General features: G+C 39.1%; 1 protein-coding gene across 1 annotated transcript; it reads left to right on the plus strand.

Annotated features, from left to right (window-relative positions):
- The first annotated feature begins 1,274 nt into the window (after positions 1-1,274).
- Positions 1,275-12,324, plus strand: LOC139708874 (carbonyl reductase [NADPH] 1-like). The gene is made up of 6 exons (XM_071620837.1): positions 1,275-1,336; positions 6,852-7,118; positions 8,484-8,590; positions 9,275-9,400; positions 11,333-11,477; positions 12,118-12,324. The coding sequence occupies exons 1-6, from the start codon at positions 1,316-1,318 to the stop codon at positions 12,322-12,324; spliced, it is 873 nt and encodes a 290-aa protein (XP_071476938.1). The 5' UTR covers positions 1,275-1,315.
- The last annotated feature ends 8,255 nt before the right edge of the window (positions 12,325-20,579 follow it).

Genomic DNA, 20,579 nt, shown 5'->3' on the forward strand with positions numbered 1-20,579 from the left:
AAGCCCCAGTTGTCGGGCGATGACATTGATTAGAAATCCCTTAATCTGGGTTTTTCTTTGAAATAAATTCTCTTGAAAACGGTAAGAACATGCTTACCGCAATGTTGGGAGTGGGTATAGGCCTAGGCCCTTTTCAGTCCATACACATACCAAATAGAATGTGTAATCTACCGCTAAATCCCTCTCCTGCTTTCCATATATAGATTTTGTTGTAAAAACCCAAGTCTGATATCATTTTGCGTTCGTTATAATTATGGCGAGGTAGAAAGAACTTTCTGGCTTCATGGGAAGATATTTTGTTCTGATTATGCATCGTTCATCCCTCAGGTCTTCACATAAAGCTACTGTTATAGATTTATCGTGCCTCTGAATAAATCATGTTTCGCTTTCAATTAATTTTGTTTTAGAAATGCTAAAATTACTAAAACATCAATATTAGCGGTGTTACTTGTGCAATGGTATTGTTTCTAAAGTCATCCATGTATTATTGAAGATGTGTTAAGTTATCAATTGTGTTGCAAATGTAACTTTTTCATAAATAATCAATTAGTTATCTTTTTATAACATTAGTATCAAAAACAATCATTAAAAGGAATCATCGGCCACACCCATTTTAACTCCTTATTGTCTTTTCTACCCATCCTTTATTCTCTCCAAATATCATCACCTACCTCTTTTTCAAGGCTTCCTTTCGCGGTAATACAATGACGTGGCCCCACAAAATGGCGGTTAGTATAGTAATCCCATTTTAAAAAGTAAATATCATATATCAAAGCATATCAGTATACATTATGTGTCGGGCCGTATGCATAAAAAGTATCGAGTGTTTACAAGCACTTGCTTATTTTTATGAACACCGATTCAAGCAAAAGGCTAGAACAAGCAATTTCTACTTATGCATATGGCTCTTTGATTGATCAGCCTGGTGTATATTGTAAAATAAAAGTGATTCTATTTAGTCATCGTTCTATAGACGGAGAAATTTGTATTTTTATAAGTGACCGACACCATGACGTGACAAACAGTGCACTGTAGAATGCAAGCTGCATTTGTGCAAGAGACGCCTAACATGAATGAGAGGTGGGCGTGTCCCACAGGTGAGGATGGGCGTGTCACACTAGATGTGTGCTACTTTGACAGCACGTGTGGTGTGCTCGCTAAAAACGCGATGGACAGTGCGTGATCATTCTGAACCATAGAGCTGCATTGTATAATACAGCTCTATGGGTGGTACAGTTCATGTACCAGTCACTGTAGTCCAGTACCAGTAATTTACCAGTACTACCTTAGCAAAGGGAACCACCGGGTACTCAAAATGACGATTCGTGTAGCTGTGGTAAGCATATTATGGCACAGTAACCATTTTACACTGGTAATTTGCTTGTAACTGTTTTTTTTTTTTTGATTATCGCATGCATTCCAGTTTTCAGAGACTTGGTCAAATTTGGTGTGTCCACGCAGTCCCAGGGCCCCAATTCTATGTAAGTGTACTGTAAGATTAGGAAGTTGTAACTACGACCAGCAGCCCCATGCGCATATATGCGTATGGGGCTGCTGGTCGTAGTTAAGGAAGTTGTAACCGCAGCAGCGATCCGCGCCGGGGTTGAATAATAAAAGGGACTGTACAGTAAAATTTACTGGTTGAGGTGGGGATTCATGTTCTGAACATTCCTAAGTGAGATAATGAGAAAACTCTTATGAAATATAAGTGAAAGGGAAAGAGTCCCTTATGACCGATGTCCCCCCCCCCCCCACTAAATTACTATTTTTTTTTTACTAAGGCCAAGTAAAAAAAGAAACCAGTTTCTCGTCCTCGCGTGCATCGATTTTGGCCGCCGCATCGATTTTTTTACTATTTACTATTTTCAAAATGGCGCTGAAAATACCAAGAAATTCATAATTCTCGTCCCAGCCCGCTCCCCGCCCGCATCGATTTTCAGTTGCCACATCGACTTTTTTGATATTTACTATTTTTTCGGCCGCCGAAAAAAAAAAGATCGACAATTCACCTACCAATTGTGACATCTCATTTCTAATTTTTACGCCTTGCGTCCTCTACTTAGCTGTAGACTGTAGTACAGCTGTAGCTTCTGTGTGTAGTGCGTATGTAATAACGCATGCGTTTCACACTGCGAGCTCGGCCGATCGGCAAGAAGGAATGACCCACAAAGCAGTCGAACTGCACTGTAGTTGGATGGGCGGCGCGGCGGGCCGGCCTACTGGGCTGTGATGTACAGCGCACTCGGTACGTCGTGAACGCGATAGCGGCAACATTTTTGCGAACAATCGCTGTTATTCCACGCATATTTTGCACGTTGTTCGTATTTTTCCCCGTTTCTGATATTTTAAGCGGATGAATTGTACTGTACAAATGCTTGTGAGGATTGTACGGTATCGAGTTTGTATACATTTTCATGTCATTGTGACTATGTGCATGTGTGTGCAGTGTCGGAAGGTACGGTGCCAGCAGGGAGGTCCACACCTCCCTGGTGCCAGTGCAGTGGCCGTGCCGCACCGTATATCGGCAAAGTGTGCGTGTTTTGTAGCTGTCCAGGGTCCCCATCCCCTGGTCTGTCACGGCGATACATTCTATTTTGCAGAGAAAATGAATGCGCTTTTCCAGCAAATGTAGAATTATTAAATGGGTGTATCTACAAAATAAATAACTTTTCCACGGATTCTGGTTTGTCTCGTATTTCTGCGGGATACTTTTCTTCACGATGTAAATTCACGGACACAGCCGTGAGTGGTATCATCTGTAGTGTGTACTGTTATACAATCATTCATCATCCAAATAATGAGTGATTATCAAATGTCTTTTTAGAACATGAAGAAACATCTTTAAACGTTTAATGCTAGAATGCCATATCAGTATCATTTTGACATCCATCTGCAATTGTACAAGCCAGTTTCCAGTTGAATGTGCTACAATTGTACTGTGAAGAACTGCAGATATACATACCAGCTGTGTGGACACAAAAAGTCACAAACACCAATAAATAAAGCTAGTGTTTTGAATATCATGGAATTTATTTCAGTCGTACATTTGTTGAAAGACATGTTTTATACCTGTTTCAATTAATAGCACAATACATCAGAATTGCAAGTACACTGGTATCAGAAAAGCCATTACAACACTAAATACCAGTATTAAGATGGTCATTTTCCCTTGACATCTGTAGTGGAAAGAAAAAGCAAATGTATTTCTGCATGCATGAAGTTTCATTTCAAGTATGGCACATATATCTATTTGTTTGAAAATGCACAGAGTGCAGGCAAGACGTACACTTGGGACCTGGTCTCATAACACAGCTACCAGAGTGATGTTTCATTTCATAAATTGAATATAGGAAATTGTAAAGCCCTCTCTCGTTACCTTTCTCAGAATTACCGGACGAGAAACACATATTACTTTCATTTTGACGGTCCTTGAAAAAATAGTAAGATATCAAATAGTAAGGACCTCCCTCATCGCCTTGCTCAAAAAACCCGGACGAGAAACTACTTTCTTTTTTTACTTGGCCTAATATTGATAATCTAAATAAAGGTTATGCCATTTATGGGAAGACTTCCTCTTGAAACATAACCCTAGCATAACCTTTATTTAGAACCTAGTTTATTATTAGTAAAAAAAAAAGTAATTTATTTATTTTGTGCAAATTAGTGGGGGGGGGGGGACATAAGGAACTCTTTCCCACAAAAAAGTGATAAAGTTTAATAATAAAAGGCTATACAGGCCCCGCCTTTTATTAGAATCTCTTTGTTTCACCTTGTTTTGGGATATTTCAGCCATTTCAAAACCATTTTTCACCAAATAAACTTTCGATACCCCTTAGAATTGTATGCTCGTTGACATCTCATAAAGTGATTTCTGAATATCTCGCAAAACGTTAAAAGCTAAGTCCTCACCTCAACCAGAACTGTACACACCCTTTAAGGAAGTTGGAGCCTAGCCGCATCGGCGACCTCAACATGTTCATAGTACATAAATTTACTGGTTACTGGTTGCAACATCCCGGGGTTAATTTGAGCCATGCGCAGGCAGGGGCCAGGGGAGGTGGTCTGCACATACTGGCAATGAGCTTGGATTGAGATATTGTTAATCTTATGCGTGTTCTTTTTCTTCTTTCAATAAAGTACAGCTACTACAGGCCACCTTGTGGTGTATCACTCAGCGTAAGCTACCTTAAGTAACACTATGAAACAATAACTGTTTTCTGTTGAGTTGAGCAGATTTTAAACACATCCACAGTCCACACCCCATGTCTGCCAACAAGACAATGATACACCAAAGGTGTAAAGCAAAGGTGGACTGTTACTAAAATTTTACTGAACAGGAAAAAGAAGAAGCGCTTGTGCCAATGCATTAATCTATAATGCAAGTCGCCAATAATTAGTCTACATTGCCATCCAATTTGACTGCTTGCTACAAGTAGAAACCTGTATGCTTTTGCGCATGGTCAACCCTAACCGCAGCAGCGACCCCATACGGACAAATACGTACCGTATACTATGTTACAGCGTCCCGCGACGGGGTTAGGTCAACCCTAACTATACATATCCCAGTCGCTGTAAAAAGCAACTGGGCTGTGTATAGTTAGGTCGAACATAGAAATACAGAATTGGCAAGGGAAGTCAAACTCTGGATTGGTGCGGGATCCCTGTGCTGACAATTTGATTTTACTCACTTTAGATATGGCCAGATGCCATACCACACTAATAAGACTAGTGCTGCATGGATATGGATCAAAACACAATGCTGAAGCCTGGACAGATAAAATTTGTAACATCATCAAAGGCACTACCCTCCACTATTTCAATGTGAGTCATTGGAACAAGAGAATAGTCCACCTCCATCTCAGAAACAATTAGAAATAATGACGTTTGCTTTGATTTTTCACTTGGCTTAGTTTAACCTAGATTTTTTTATTAGCTATACAGTTGGCAAGGCATGGACATAGGGATTTAACCAAATGAGATTAGGTCATCTCTGTATTCATTGCAGATCTATTTCTGGACATCTGTGATAATAGACAAAGAAAGAAATCAAACATACATACCAATCACTGAAGAAACACAGTTGATGTTAAGGGATGGGTGGGAAATGCACATCCCACAGAAACATAAATGAACATCCCACAGAAACATAAATGAACTCGGAGCTTAAAGCCCAAACAAAGTTCTGGTACGCCTGCAAAAGTTGTCAAATTTTGCCCCAAAATGTGAACGTATGCCTAGGAAATGTGCGGAAGAATGCTGTAATAGCAAGATATTCGATGGGTAACAACGAAAATGCGAAATATTAACCAAAAAGGTTCAGTCTCAGAACTTACCTGAACGGCGTCGGGCTAAACTCGGACTCGCGGATAACTCTGCCTCGCTGTGATGGCGGGTTGAGTTGTTTTGGGGTGCGTTTATCAACTCCTTTTCTCGGCAGAGACAGGTTTTCCAAACAGCTTTCAAGGAATTTTTACGAGTTGATAAACGCAAAGCTATTTTGAAAGCCCTTTCGGAAAGCCTTTTTGAAAGAGTGCGTTTATCAACTCTCCTTTTCTCGGCAGAAACAGGTTTTCCAAACAGCTTTCAAGGAATTTTTATGTGTTGATAAATGCAAAGCTGTTTTGAAAGCCCTTTCGGAAAGCCTTTTCGAAAGCCACAAATTTGTGGCTTTCCAAACAGGTTTCCTAAACAGGTTTTCAGAAACCTGTTTGTAAAAGCCTTTTGAAGTTGATAAACGTAAAGCTGTTTTGAAACGGCTTTGTAGTATTATACTGCAGTTACGAACAATGCACGCCTTATATGGCCTCTTCTCCTCGGGTCTAATTGCGCAATGCAGCTGTGCAGTGACAGGCCAGTTATCGTGTTCATGAAGAGTTGATAAACGCAACTATTTTGGAAGCCGTTTCTAAAGGGCTTTGGAAACGGCTTTTGAAAGCCGTTTAAACGCAGCCAAAGTCTCATGCTGCCACTCAGAAATATATGAAGTATGTGCTAAACTGAAGCTGCCTCACAGATAGGAAGACGATTGATTCATGTGGCATTGCATCATGACTCGTCACTCTCAAAGGAAGATATGTCTTTATGATGGTAATTGCTTTTCGCCATCCCTTCGTAGAAAACAAGCGGCACATTAATAGTACAGGGCTTTGGAAAGGGCTTTGGAAGGGGCTTTCGAAAGCTGTTTAAACAGGGGAAAGTTGATAAACGCAGCCTAAGTTGTCCCTCTGGATTGTACAGTGTTGTACTATGGGAGCAGCCTGTATAGCGCTTTGCGTTTTGGCTACTCGCAGTAATGGTCGGAGTTGTTACAATGCGCGCATCAAAAAACCTCTTTGGCGCGCATGCAAAATTAGTGTGCGCCTATCAAGCACCTCTAAAAACAATCAAAGATGCTTGATAAACAACAACAAAAACTTTAATGACAGCGCATCTGAGCAACTGAGGTGATGTGCGTATACGCTTGAGGACCGCGCGCTGTCCCTTTGTTTTGTACAGGATTAGCACGCACTTTCCTGTCTGTTCAGTTAGGCCTCGTTCGGTATTGGGTAATATACAGTAAAATAAGGCGATCACGAACTGCGTGTAAAATGTCCGAAATAGGGTCGAGTTTTCCCTGAGACCGAGTTAGTCTGGATCCTTCTGGAATAAAAGTTCGTTTTCCGACTTTTATTATTTTTCTCAAAATACTCCAAAACGACTCATCATCATGGCACATCGCGTCAGCCAGGTAAGTTTTTTTGTAGACGCTTTCGATATATTGCAAGCAAATAACTTTAACACGTTATCAGTGGACAGACTAAAATTGTTGAAAATTGAATGGTCTCCAAAATTACTAACCTCATCTGCCACAGGTTACAGGAGGCAACAAGGGCATCGGGTTGGAGATCGTTCGTGTTCTCTGCCGACAGTTGGGCGATGGTGGCATGGTTTACCTCACGGCCAGAAACGAAAGCCGGGGTCAACAGGCCGTTGAGCTGCTGGGCAAGGAGGGCCTCGCGCCCAAGTTTCATATTCTCGACGTCATGGACACAGGGACGATTTCTCGATTTCGTGACTACATCAAGAAAACACATGGTGGTCTTGATATTCTCGTCAACAATGCAGGCATAGGGACACCGGTACAACTTTTTTTTGTTTCATATTTGCAATTTTTGTCTCTTTTTGTAAAAAAAAGTGAAAAAAAAAGATTATTTGTTCAGGAAAATGTTATCCAAACTATATTTGGATCAATAGTCCACTAAATATAACCATTTCCCCTATAAGTCATCCTTGATAGATTCTGAAAACACAACAGGAATCTGATGCAACTCATCCTTTTCGACTTTGTATCCCAAAATAACTTTGAACAAAGTTTTTTGTCTTTTTTAACTCCATTCTATTTATTGAGGTTAAAATGAATATGCAAGGGGAAAATTTATACCTTGACACTCTTTTATTCAAAGATTGTAACCAAGGCCCAACTGTATCATTCCAATTTTATTTGGTACTGCCAACCCTAACAAGTAAAATTAATGTAATTTGTATTGTATTTCAGTACGGTAGTGGAGAATTTGAAAAGTTAAGGTAGAGAAGAACAAGAAGAGAAATGCAGATGGATGTCAAGGTTCAAGAGAAAACTGAGTTCTCACATGCCTGCAGATCAGTCAATATTTACTCAAATTAAGATTCTGTATAAGAAATGTGTGAAAGAATGCCATAATAACAAGATTGCACTTTGGTAGTAACGAAAGTGCAAAATGTTTATCCAAAGGGATCACTGAAAGTATTATTGTCTTTAAAAAATAATTGTCAGTTAAGATGTAATCGATGATCAAAAAATCAGGCCACAGCAGTGTCCATTGATCTTCCACCCAGGGGTGAATCATATACAGCTTGTTGGAAAATGTGATTGCTAGGGCAGGGTCAAACGTTCTACCAACCCAGTACTAAATGGGGAGGGCACTTCAGGAATAAAAATAATATGAATATGATTGAAATTGTTTTACACTTTTGAATTTTTAAATATTCCCATTTTCTTTGCAAATTGTGTCAGCTAGGCAAACTTTGTGATAGACTCTTTCGATATATTGTAAGCAAATTCCAAATGGTGGAGATAAATCTTGAGCCCCTCTGAGAACAATGGGATGTTTGGCTTTGATACGACTATCAATAGAATGGTTTATGTCAAGGGTCACAGTCCTTTTTTGTTCCTTGATGGCCCAATCGGGCCACCAATATCATTTTTTTTAGGGGGGCCCTGGGCCTCTGGGCCACTGCTGATGTCAAGCTCTTGAATTATACCATATACACAGGTAGATTAATAGAATGGTAGATGTATAGATAAATGGAAAACTGATACTTGTTGTGAGGGAGATGACTCTGCAAGCAGGCAGGTACCTGGTACGTAATTAAAGAGATAGTTGCTAAGAGAATTCATGAAAACATTGGATAATGAACATCAATTTTGAATCAGTCTTACGCCCTTTTGTTTCTGTCCTTGCCAGCCGGATCTTAGCTCCTATGACCAAGCCCAAACAGTCCTTGCCACCAACTTCACTGGTCTCCTGGAAGTGTCGCAATCACTCATCCCTCTTCTGCGATCCGGGGGAAGGTAAGAGCTACTTATTTTCCCCCTCCACTTCAGCACTGACACTAACCCCGTGTTCACATTGAACCCTGAGTAGCAGGGACAGTCACCAGAGATCTATTTTTTTTTTTTTTTTACGACTGACCGTCCACACTGCTATCTCATCTGTCCCCGAGCTGTGGGGGCATTTGGGGCTTGGAGCAAGCTCTGCCACTTGAAACCAGGCATAGCACATGCGCACATTTCATGAATACAGCTGGACGCCATCAATTTCGCCCTGAGGTCACTCTCCCCTCCAAATCTTGTCCCCGAACCCAACTTGCTTCGAGGGGACGAAGGGACAAGTCCCAGCGAGCGTTCACATAATGGTTTTTGAGGAGAAAGTCCCACGCTGTGCAACTTTTCCCGCGTCACAGGGACCAATGTGAACGCAGGGTAGACAACAACACTTCCAGACATGTTTGATTTTTGTTTTCTTTTTTTAAAGCAGGCAACAAATCATTAGACAAGTACTTTCTTACAACTCGTAAATCATGGAGGGAACTAGTATTCCTCTCTATCCAGTTCTTTGCTACTCTCATGATTAATGATGTGAGGCATCTTGATAATTGACAGATGTGGCCAATTGTCCAACTGATAGATCCCCAGATGGAAAATGTAATATAGTTTGAAACAAGTGTAACATGTATTTCTGTTCGACCCATACAGAGTTGTGCATTTGGCCAGTACCACGGCACACATGGCATTCCTGCAGCTTGGAGACAAAGTGAAAGCGAAGTTCCGGCAAGTTTCCTCAGAGCAGGATGTCATTGACCTCATGAGTGATTTCCTCAAGTAAGCAAAAGATTCACCAGGAGTAATCCTCGTTTGCTAGAGAGTGATATTTAGTCTCGCAAAGAAAGGAAGTTTTTATCACTTACTTCACTTTTAACAGTGTGAACGTGTATCCTACTATTCACTGAGGGGTGCAGCCCTCAAGTGAATAGTTCTTTCGGAGGTACCAAGGCCTATAGTTTAACCAGAAACTCGAAATTAGGTATGTTTTATATTTTGAATCAAAAATTTAAACAATAGAAAGGGGAAATGGAAAAAAAAAATGCTAGGCGAGAAGTCATGTGATGGATGCAATCTTATGAAGGGACCCTAAGAAGCAGCACACAATGTCAGAACTACTTTGTGACGTCACAATTGTTTTGTGAGAAACTGTTACATTTCACAGAGTGACGGTACAAACGCACTGTGCAATGTCAAAATGGCTTTGTGACGTCACGATTGTTTTGTGAGAAACTGTTACATTTCACAGAGTGACGGTACGAACGCACTGTGCAATGTCAAAATGGCTTTGTGACGTCACGATTGTTTTGTTAGAAATTGTTACATTTCACAGAGTGACGATGCAGAGCTGCACACAGTTTTAGAATCGCTTTGTGACATCATTTTTCAAATAGCACTTCATGGAGTGACAAACAACACTCTCATCGCTAAAAATACCTATAATCACGTGAGCTCTTTCAAGCAATCACTAGAGGAAGAATTTATTGCTTTCATTGATGGAGCCTTCCTGTGGCATGGTATATTGGTCTATGGCTGTGACAAGTTATATTGGTGTTGGGTATTCTTAAGGCTTAGGTAACAATCTCTGTCTCTCTCTTACCAAAGTATATTTTCAGTCCCATAGATATATTTTGCAGTTGTATTTAGAACATCTAATGCACCAGCATTTCAATGTTAAAGATATGTTTTGCCAAGGTATTGCAAATATGCCACAAGAAGGCTGTTCTTGTAAACATTGACGGCATGTGCACCAGATTATAAAGAGACTCTAAATCTCCTGCTTTTTGATGGGAGATCTCCCACCGAAAGCCCATATTCGCAAAACCTCCGCTCTCCAGGTTGAAATTCAGTTTCTCCCACCCTGGCTCTGTGTCTCCCGCTTAAGATTTATTTTCTCCCCCTTGAAATGATCTTTTTTCTGCCCAAACACCTTTCTAAAACCTTGAATTAAGTTTTCACATATCCAACGGGATACAAGGTCAAGCATCAATGCTGCAATGCTTATGATATATGGAAGGAGGTTTTATTAAAGGGTTTGTACAGTTCTGGTCAAGGTGAGGATTTAGCTTTTAACATTTTGCGAGATATTCAGAAACCACTCTATGAGATATCAAAGAGCATGCAATTCTTAGGGGTATCAAAAGTTTATTCGATGAAAATCAGTTTTGAAATGGCTGAGATATCCAAAAACAAGGTGAAACAAAGAGATCCAAATGAAAGGCATGACCTGTAGTCTCTTATTATTGTCACTTTTTTTTTGGATATCTCAGCCATTTGAAAACAAATTTTCACCTAATAAACATTGAATCCCTCTTACAATCACATGCTCATTCATATTTCATAAGAGGTTTCACATTATCTCACTTAGGACTGTAAAAAACATGAATCCCCACCTCAACCAGTACTGTACAGCCCCTTTAAGCCAAGATGTAGGACTTGAATTATTACTTACTTAGTGCCACTGTATGTTGAAAAATAAGCCTGAGACAGCACAAGAGAGCATGGAGAACCCTAGAGCTTCCTGGTCCCCTGCCGCAAGGGACTTTGCACACATGAAGTTGGAGTCTCCCGTTTGCTGGGAGTGTCAGGTGGAAGAATCTCCAGATCAGAAGGTGTTTAGGGTTGGAGTCTGTGGATTATATCGCCATCACAACCAAGCAAGATGACTTGGTAGTGCTGTAGGGTCCTAATTGATTTATTTTTTTTTTTCAGAGTGCAAAAGGCAGGAACAATTGCACAAGAAGGCTGGATGGAATGGAGCTATGGGATCAGCAAATTAGGGGTGGTTTCCTTGGCAATGATGCAAGCACAAGAGATCTCTAAGGATTCATCAAGGCAGGATATACTCATCAACTCGGTGAGTCTCTCATTGGCTCCAAGTACATGGATCATCATTGTAATTACTTTTAATGCCGAGCATTACGAGGGGAAGGGAAGAGGGGGTGGAGACCCAAGAGTACCCTAATTAGAGAATCTTTTGTAAATCACCTATAAAACCAGAGATGCTCTGAGTTTTTAATACATAAATGAGTGCACTTTCAAGGTTGTTTTTATAGGGGATCCACAGATGGCCTGTGGGGACCAGATGCCAAAATTGGGAGGCCAGTGCTCACATTTTTATCTTCTTTTTGAAGATTTCTGAATGTGGCTTGTGGGTCTTACTATCACCAGTGTGATAGAATTTTTGAAATAGACCCCATACCCAATTGTAGACCTCCCAAAGCCGCCCCCCCCCCCCCCCCGCCCAAAAAAAAAAAAAAAAAAAGAGAGAGAGAGAGAGAGAGAGAAATGCTTTGTTCTTCTTTGGTAAAGTTTGCAAGAATGCATGGAAGGTGAACTTGTGATCCCGTTTTTTTTTACCGATGTGCACCTAATGTCATTATGATAAAAATCGCTGTTTTTGTATTTGCTACTCTTATGCTACTTCACAGATGAAATTGGTATGTTGTATGAGAGTGACTCTGGAGACAGTATTTTTTTTTTTCTTCCATTGCCAGTGTTGCCCAGGGTTCGTTCATACGGACATGACGGCACACTTGAGCGATGACTTCTACGGTGGGAAGAAAGTATCGATTGTAGAGGGTGCTGACACGCCCGTCTATTTGGCCACACTACCTGCAGGCTCAACGGAACCACATGGAAAGTTTCTGCTGAGGCGGCAAGTTTACGATTTCATCAACAGTGATATGGAAATCCAGATTTAGAGTTTGTTTCATTTCTCAAGGATTGCCCTTGTCAATATGAATTTTAATTCACATTGTGGTGTTGGTCCATGTACAGTTCATTAACGAAAATGCTGAAATGGGTATAAAGACTTTTGCATGGATTGTGTGGTTGGTTCTGGGGTTATAAAAATGTCTGTGTGTGTTCATTTTTGTCTGTCTTTCTGTATGTCTGTCTCTCTGTTTGTGTGTTTTCTTTGGTTTCTGTGTGTGAGTGCACACAGAATTAAGCTTCATACAGCAACATCGTGAAACCTTCGCTGCAGATTGGACCTTACCAGTACTAGGTTCACATTTTTACCATAATAGAGTGTAGAAAGCTGGACTCAGACCCAGCTTTTTGCCATCATGTGAGTTGTGTGTGATCCTCAGAAAATGAGAAAGATGATAAAATCTAGCAGGGGTTAAGAGTTTTACTTTAATCTGCCTGCGATGGTTGGTCCCTAACTTATTATTGGAAGTGGAAAATGTGAGGTTTGGATGAAAACACAACATGGAGTCATAGATGGAATTAGTCTTGTAATTTGTATATGAAATGTTGAATTATTCATAGAGGACAGCATGATTTGTGGCAGAGAATCTGTAAAAAAGATAATAAAACATGATTGAAGTTGACATATTGATTGGCAGTAAGACATTGAAGTGTACCTACCTGCCAACAAATGGTGAGACTTCAACTTATTTTCCATGCAACTTGCCAGTACAAAGTCACTATTGTCATGATGGGATGGCTTCTGTTTGTGCACCATATAAAAAAAAAATCTACATGTCAGCATAAAAGCATTACTCCGTGCAATTTCAAAGCAATCTTACAGTAAGGAGGTTCAAGAGTCCAAGTTTCAATATGGCTGTAATTATTCAAACAGCTGTCAGTTTTGTATGGATGCACAGAAAATTTCCACAGAGGTGCATTTGTGCCCTATGATCATGGGGTTCTCTGCCATCTCTCTGAGCAGTTTGAAGATTCATTTTAAAGTCTGCTATAATTTGTGGTATGCATGCATTTTTCATGTTCATATATTAAATGATAAAGAATATATAACAAAAGTCAATCCCATCCAGAAATATGTGCAAAAGTGTAAATCTGAGCTGTATGTTTTGAAAGCATTTGAAATTTTATCCCAATGGAATACCAACTTTATCACTTTTCTGAATGTTTCAGACAAATGAGACTGATATGATATAAACTTCAAGTACAATGCTTTATCGATTGATGTTAATGTATAGATCCATTTCAAGACTTGTGTGGTTTACTTCCCTGCATGTGCAGTGTGCACTGTGTGATCCCCCACCCATCCACACACACACAAACACACTGTTAGTTTTGTTCTAGAAGACCCTTACTGGAAACAGTAAGGGTGTCCTCCGAGAAAATGATATGACTGAATTATCTACCTCATGTCAATGTACAAAATTGACATCATTATTGTGGTGTCCTTTCAGTTGGAACTCCGTTCTATTGGTATTACCAAAACTCACAGGATGAAAACCGAGTATTTGATGGCATCCACTAATTGTGAAGGTTGTGATGGTTACTATGAATGGCCACTTGCACTCGTTGCAACAGCAAATTTTGTGATATCAGTAATACTCTTATACTCTTATATTGCACATACGAACAATTGTGCCATGGCACATTATTACAAAGGGAATTAATCATTTGTGTTCAACCCATTAAAAAATTGGCTTTTGTGTCAATTCAGTGAGTTCAACTCGTGCATGGAATGTGAAATATATGGCTAAGATCGTGTTTGTGCAATGATAAAAGTAATAAATGTAACAGTTTACACAGGGCCAGAGCTAGTCTGGATTTTGCACAGAGTTTATATCTTTTGTTCTTCGTAATGGTGTTGTACAAGCAGTGTGATGGAATGATCCCGAGAATGTGTCCATCCCCTTTTTACAGATGGACAGCTGCTCTCGATCACAACATCACACATTTTGATGCATGTTGTGCATGTTGCACTGTTTAGAGTAGAGTCCAGAATCTACTCAACACCTAGGCCCCGTTTCATAAAACTTGTTATCAATAACAAGTCATGATAGTTGTTATAAGCTACTGAAATCCTTGCATCTGATTAGCTGAGATCGAATTTGTCATAGAAAAGTGGAAGTTGTTACTGATAACAAGTTTTATGAAACGCGACACGAACCAACTGATGTACATATTTGTACTATGTTCAGTTACTTGAACACCTTGTCTATCATAAGTGCCTGGCTGTTATGTGTTCAGCTGTATTCAATAACAAAGTGCAGTATCACATTGCTATTTTACTTGTTAAATGGAGAAATGCCTTAATTGTTGTATAATGAGTATCAATGTGATTCAGCGAGAAAATTTAGGCCTTTTTTGCACCACTGTATGCTTTATTTTGTGCATACTCCAACAATGATATCCATATCATATGAAGCCCAGTTTGTCCAATGTTTGCCCGAGTCGTGCCCAGTGAAAGATAATCCACACTGAAGTGATAATTCAATATGCTCTACGAAAAAGCCTTTCCTTTACAAACTGTGGGGCAAGATGTGATATAGGTCAAACCTGTGTCACGGCCTCACAGGTATATCTGAGGCTGATATTCGTCGTTTGATCACATCACTTTCTCTTCTCATAAAAAAAAGAAAGTTGAAATGACACTGCATCTGTATGAGATACCTTTGGTATAAGCCATGAGCTCTGAAAGAAAATAAAACAAAGACAAAAAACAACGCAAAACACTGTTGTGCCACGTTGGGGTGAACAGTTTGCTGTAACTTTAAAATCCTTCGTCTCAAAATGATGCAGTGTAGTTGTAGATCGTGACATAAGGCTAAATGAGATAATACAGAGAAAAGAATGAACCAAATCGCACACATTCCACAAATTTCTCCTTGTCCTTTTCTCTGCAGTGACATTGCAATCATTTCTTCTTAAAAGAGAGGGCTATACAGTATATTGTTGAAGCTGTATAAGGTACAAATGGAATCAAGATAACCAAATAATGGCCATGTTCTTTTTTTTTTTTTAATCGTCTTTGGCCGTTACAGACAGTGAACGCAAGAAATTCAATGCTTCCGAAGAACTGCTTCCCACATAAAAGCATGTAAAGTTCATTGAAAAACTCTACCTCTGCTTGCAAAACTTAAAAAGAAAGAAAATTATAGTTGTAAATACAACTGTATGATTAAAAGGTGTATGTCTAGTTATAATCATTGATCTGAATGGGTTGTACTGTATGGCATCTGGTGAATAAAGTATTTTTGTCAAAAATCCTTGTGCTGCTACTCACTTTGTATGTGTTTATTTGTATTGCATTGTGTGATGAGTGTGGACCACCCACTCTTGGCTGTAACAAACTTAGATGAGAATGGATTTTGGTTAAGTTTAAACTTTTGTACAATGAATTGTTTCCATGCCGGGCCAGTTCCAGTGAACTTCGACAGTCTTTGATTTTATGGACAAATTCTTTTGTTTCTTTGTACAGAATTCAGTTTTCCCAAAATTGTTTGCACATCATTACTTTTGCTGTATGAATCGACAGAGTAGGAGTAAAGTTCACCATTTTTTATTTCACACCACAAATTATTCACTCGAACATTCCACAGAGACAGAATATTTGACCTTGGCAACTTTTAAGAAGTGACTTTTTTGTTTGTAATGTGTGCTCACTCACGCATGACTCAACAGATAAGTCGAGTCAGTAAATGCAGGAATACCCTTGCCAAATTATTTTGTTCAAAGCGTATATTCATTCTAAAGTTACTCCATATTAAAAAAAGGGAATTACTGTTGTTTGTGTTATATAAATCCCTCAAAAAAGTTATGGAAATCTGAGTTTGATCAATCATTTCTCATTTTTCCTTAGAAATAAATTATTTTTGCTTAGTACCACACAGAGATTGTTTAATTCTCTTTAAAATGATACCGTACTTGTTATTATTATCGTATACATAGAGGTACAGCGATTACAAATACATAGTGTATGAGGTAAAGTCAGAATTTAAAAGCTGCAAAATGGCCCAATTTTTGACGTCCCTAATGGAGTTTCCTCGTTATGACTATGAGTGAGTTCCCCATTGTTTCTTTGGTGTTCATTTACTGTAACAGCATTTTTATGGAGTGAAACATGTATGCGTTCAACCAAACAGATAAACACACAGACAGACAGACACACACACACACACACACACGCACATACTAACGATCATGACTCAAACCATTTTGTCTCACAGAACCTCACCACATTAACCGCAACAAAGACATAAAGAAGTGAAATGGCATGGTCTTGGTTATATAGGAGTTTCACCTTTATTTTGTCTTCATTTGGCGTTATTTTGTCTTTACTTTATGTTTCTACTCTTCACGACCATTCTCATTCATAAGGACCGTTCTTGTTCATTTTGCAGCCTTTCAACGCAGACATTATCAGACACTTTTGAGTACAGCCCTTTACTTAATAGTATAATCATAATGAGTAGCATATCATTTCAAAGAGAATTGAATAATCTTTCCATTGATATCAAGCATGTATTTAATAGTGAGTACAAACTGGAGAAATTTACAACTAAAGATAGATTTTCAAACTTTTTTTGAGGAGTTTAGATGTCATACATTATTTTAATATGATGAAAAACAGGTGAGGGAGAACAAGACACAAACATTTTATTCAAATTCATGAAATTCTGTCGGTGAGATGTTTTTCATTGCAACTGATTGACAATTGCGTATGGCTTATTTACGTCGATGTAGGGCAATTGCCAATCAGTTGCAATGAAAAATATATATATTTTTTTGGTTCCCAGACACTTTAATACCACCATAGTTTGATCTGTTGCTTATTGCAAAGTGTACATTTCTTTGTTTGTGTGTTTGTTTGTTTTCAGTCTGTACATGCACATCAATAATGATCTTGTACTGCATAAAAGTATGATATCCCTTTAACACCAGTGAAAGTTAATAGGCAGAGTTAAACGTAGAGAGTTTTTTTTTTTCTTGCTTTCTCAGGAATACATAAGTATTACTTTCTCTAGCTGGTATAAATTACATTTACAATACTCTTTTTTTTTTTTTTTTTTAGGAAAGACATTTCTCTATCTATTTTTCGAAAACTTCTGATATGATGTTCTGTCAATCATTAAGACAGAAATTTGGTTTTAACTGGTGGCATATAAACAACGAAAAATATGATAAGATACAATTATTTCACATACAAACTCACATACAATATACATACACAATTATGCACATACATACAATCATACACACACATAATACATTCATACATATGATTACAACTATCATCATTACCATTATCAAATTATCAAAGTATCAAAGCATACTATTTAAACCAGTTCTATACTTAGAACCCATTTTTTTTATTTACCCTGTTAATAATACTTAACACATATTAAAGAACCACAATTTAATTAAAGTATTATCATGATACACATATAAACATAATATGTACATGTATATGATTCTATCTCTACAATCCAAGGTCCTAAAAATGCAATTTCAAAAATTATGAAATATTGTTATTGCATACAAAGAAAAAGTTTCAATAGTTTCCCCAAAATGTTTAAGTTCATCACCACGTCTGCTCGTAACTAAGGACAATGACATAAAATAAAATCATAGATTTTAACTTCTCTCAGTCCTCGAACAAATATAACAACTGGGATAATCTTGCAATGTTTCATCTTAGCTGCAAGTAAGCATGCTTGGTAAAAGACAAAATAAAACCTACAACATCACTACAAGAAATACATTACAATATTGATTAAACTTCCGTTTTGAAAAGTGCAAATGGTCAGTAAATGTTCAGCCAAATTCAATATTTAGTTGTCAATGACCTCCAATATGGATTCCACAGAAGCACAACTAAGAAAAGTTCATCCTGAAACACCATTTTTACTGCTAGAGAGAATGTGTGAACTCTTTATAATGCATGAATGGGGCTAGCAATTTCGTAAACCATATGTGTTATGTACAGTACATTTACCATCAAACTTGAAGTGCAAGCGCACATATGTCATGAAAAAAAAAAACAACAACAAGAGACCTGGGGGGTCTCGCGCTCACCTGAGTACCGCAAATTCACCTTCCATGCATTCTTACAGACTCTTACCTGAGAACACTGGAAACTTGTGGTGGGGGTAGCTTTGAGAGCTGAGGGCATGGTGTCCATTTTCATATTCCATCACACCAGTATAAAAAACACACACAAAAAAAACCTGTCAAGTACAATGTACACTGTACTTCATTGAATGTTGCACTATTCAGTTTAGGGGGAAAAAAGACTTAAAGCCCTATCACTTTTGATTCTAGAGAAGAATATTATTAAGTATTCCTTAATTAGGAGGTTTGGACCCCCTGGGGCCCCAAGAAAAGCATGTTGCCCATTCAAACACTGTGAGATCCTATCCCCCTAGGAATGCTACTTGCCAAGTTTGGTGAATATCCATTATGTTGTTCTCAGCAAGAAGATGAAAATTTAGGTCCGCATTAGGACCCCCACCCCTCCCGACCTGGGGGGGGGGGGTGAATTGAGATTCTATATCCCCATAGGGATGCTACCTGCTAAGTTTGGTGAAAATTCATCCCAACATTTTCAAGAAAAAGATGAAAATTACAATTTAGGTCGCAATTCACACCCCCTCCCCCCCCCCCCCCCCCCCAGTTGGGGCATGGTGCCCATTTAATGGGAATGAGATTTTCTTCCCCTATAGGGATGTTACCTGCCAAGTTTGGTGAAAATTCATCATGGCATTTTCAAGAAAAGATTAACATTTACAATTTAGGCCCCAATTTCCACCCCCTGGTTCCCCACAGTTGGGGCATGGTGTCCATTTGATGGGAATTAAATTCTTCCCCTTAGGGATGCTACCGGCCAAGTTTGGTGAAATTCAGTATGGCATTTTCAAGGAAAAGATAAAAATGTACAATTTGGGCCCCATTAGGACCCCCCAACCACCTCCCCTGGGACCCAAGGGGACCCCTGATTCCGCCATGAACAAACTTGAAACTACAGTTGTCAATGTACTAACCCATAGTATCAACTTAGCTCTAGCACTTCTGGTTCTAGAGAAGAAGATTTTTTTTAAGATTCCTTTGGGGGGGGGGGGGTGGGCATAGTGCCCATTTGAACAATTGAGATCCTATTCCCCTAGGGATGCTACCTGCCAAGTTTGGTGAAAATCGGTTATGGGGTTATGAGGTGAAAATGTTAAAAGTTTACGCATGACGCACGACGGACGCCGGACGAAGAGCGATCGCAATAGCTCACTTGAGCCTTTGGCTGGCATGGTGCCCATTTGAACAATACTGCCCTACTTTGGCAAAAGGAAGCAAGTGACAAAAGTGATATTTCTCGTAAAAGAGCAAAATGTGTCTGTCATTTACACTGACGTCAATGGACTATCATGATGATGTCTTATCTAACATATCTCTTAGTAAGATGAGTGTTTCTGCATGAAATTTGGCCTGGAAGAAGAGCTCATTATGTGAATTATGAAAACATCAATAACTCAAATTCGGATGGTATGTCACTTGCTTCCTTTTGCCAAAGTAGGGCAGAATAGAGATCCTATTCCCCTAGGGATGCTACCTGCCAAGTTTGGTGAAAATCGGTTATGGGGTTATGAGGTGGAAATGTTAAAAGTTTACGCATGACGCACGACGGACGACGGACGCCGGACGAAGAGCGATCGCAATAGCTCACTTGAGCCTTTGGCTCAGGTGAGTTAAAAAAAGGTGGGGCAGCCAACCTTCTTCCCAAAGTCCTTGTCATTATGCAACAATATGAGACAATGTTAAGTCAAAGCAGCACTTTCCATCCTGTTTGCACGCTCCCACGCGTGTGTATATTCAGAGTTGTAGTTTCAACCCTGTGTATTGTGTTGGACCCAACAAACAAAAATAATTCTCATTTTACCTTAGATGTAGAAGATTTAGATTTATCACGAGATTTTACAGCGTAATTTGTTCGAAATACATGTATTATGATCTTTTTCGGTGCAATACAGAAATTTGAGCCTCATTTGCCGCCTCAGTTTTCTTTTACGGATGTGCTGTGATTTGGGGTACGAATACTTATTCTTATGCATGAATAAGATGTGAAATCCGTCGATGATCCCATTACGAAAATCACGTTCAGAATAATATTATAAGGCGATTTTGCACCGCGGGAGGAGTTAACTTATGGTAGGCCTACATTTTTCAAAAAATATGGGGAAATATTCACATAATTGTGTGATAT

Source organism: Diadema antillarum, unplaced genomic scaffold (assembly GCF_040938485.1).
Source record: "Diadema antillarum isolate AM-2024a unplaced genomic scaffold, OU_Dant_1.0 seq00001379_RagTag, whole genome shotgun sequence".
Taxonomy (NCBI): Eukaryota; Metazoa; Echinodermata; class Echinoidea; order Diadematoida; family Diadematidae; genus Diadema; species Diadema antillarum.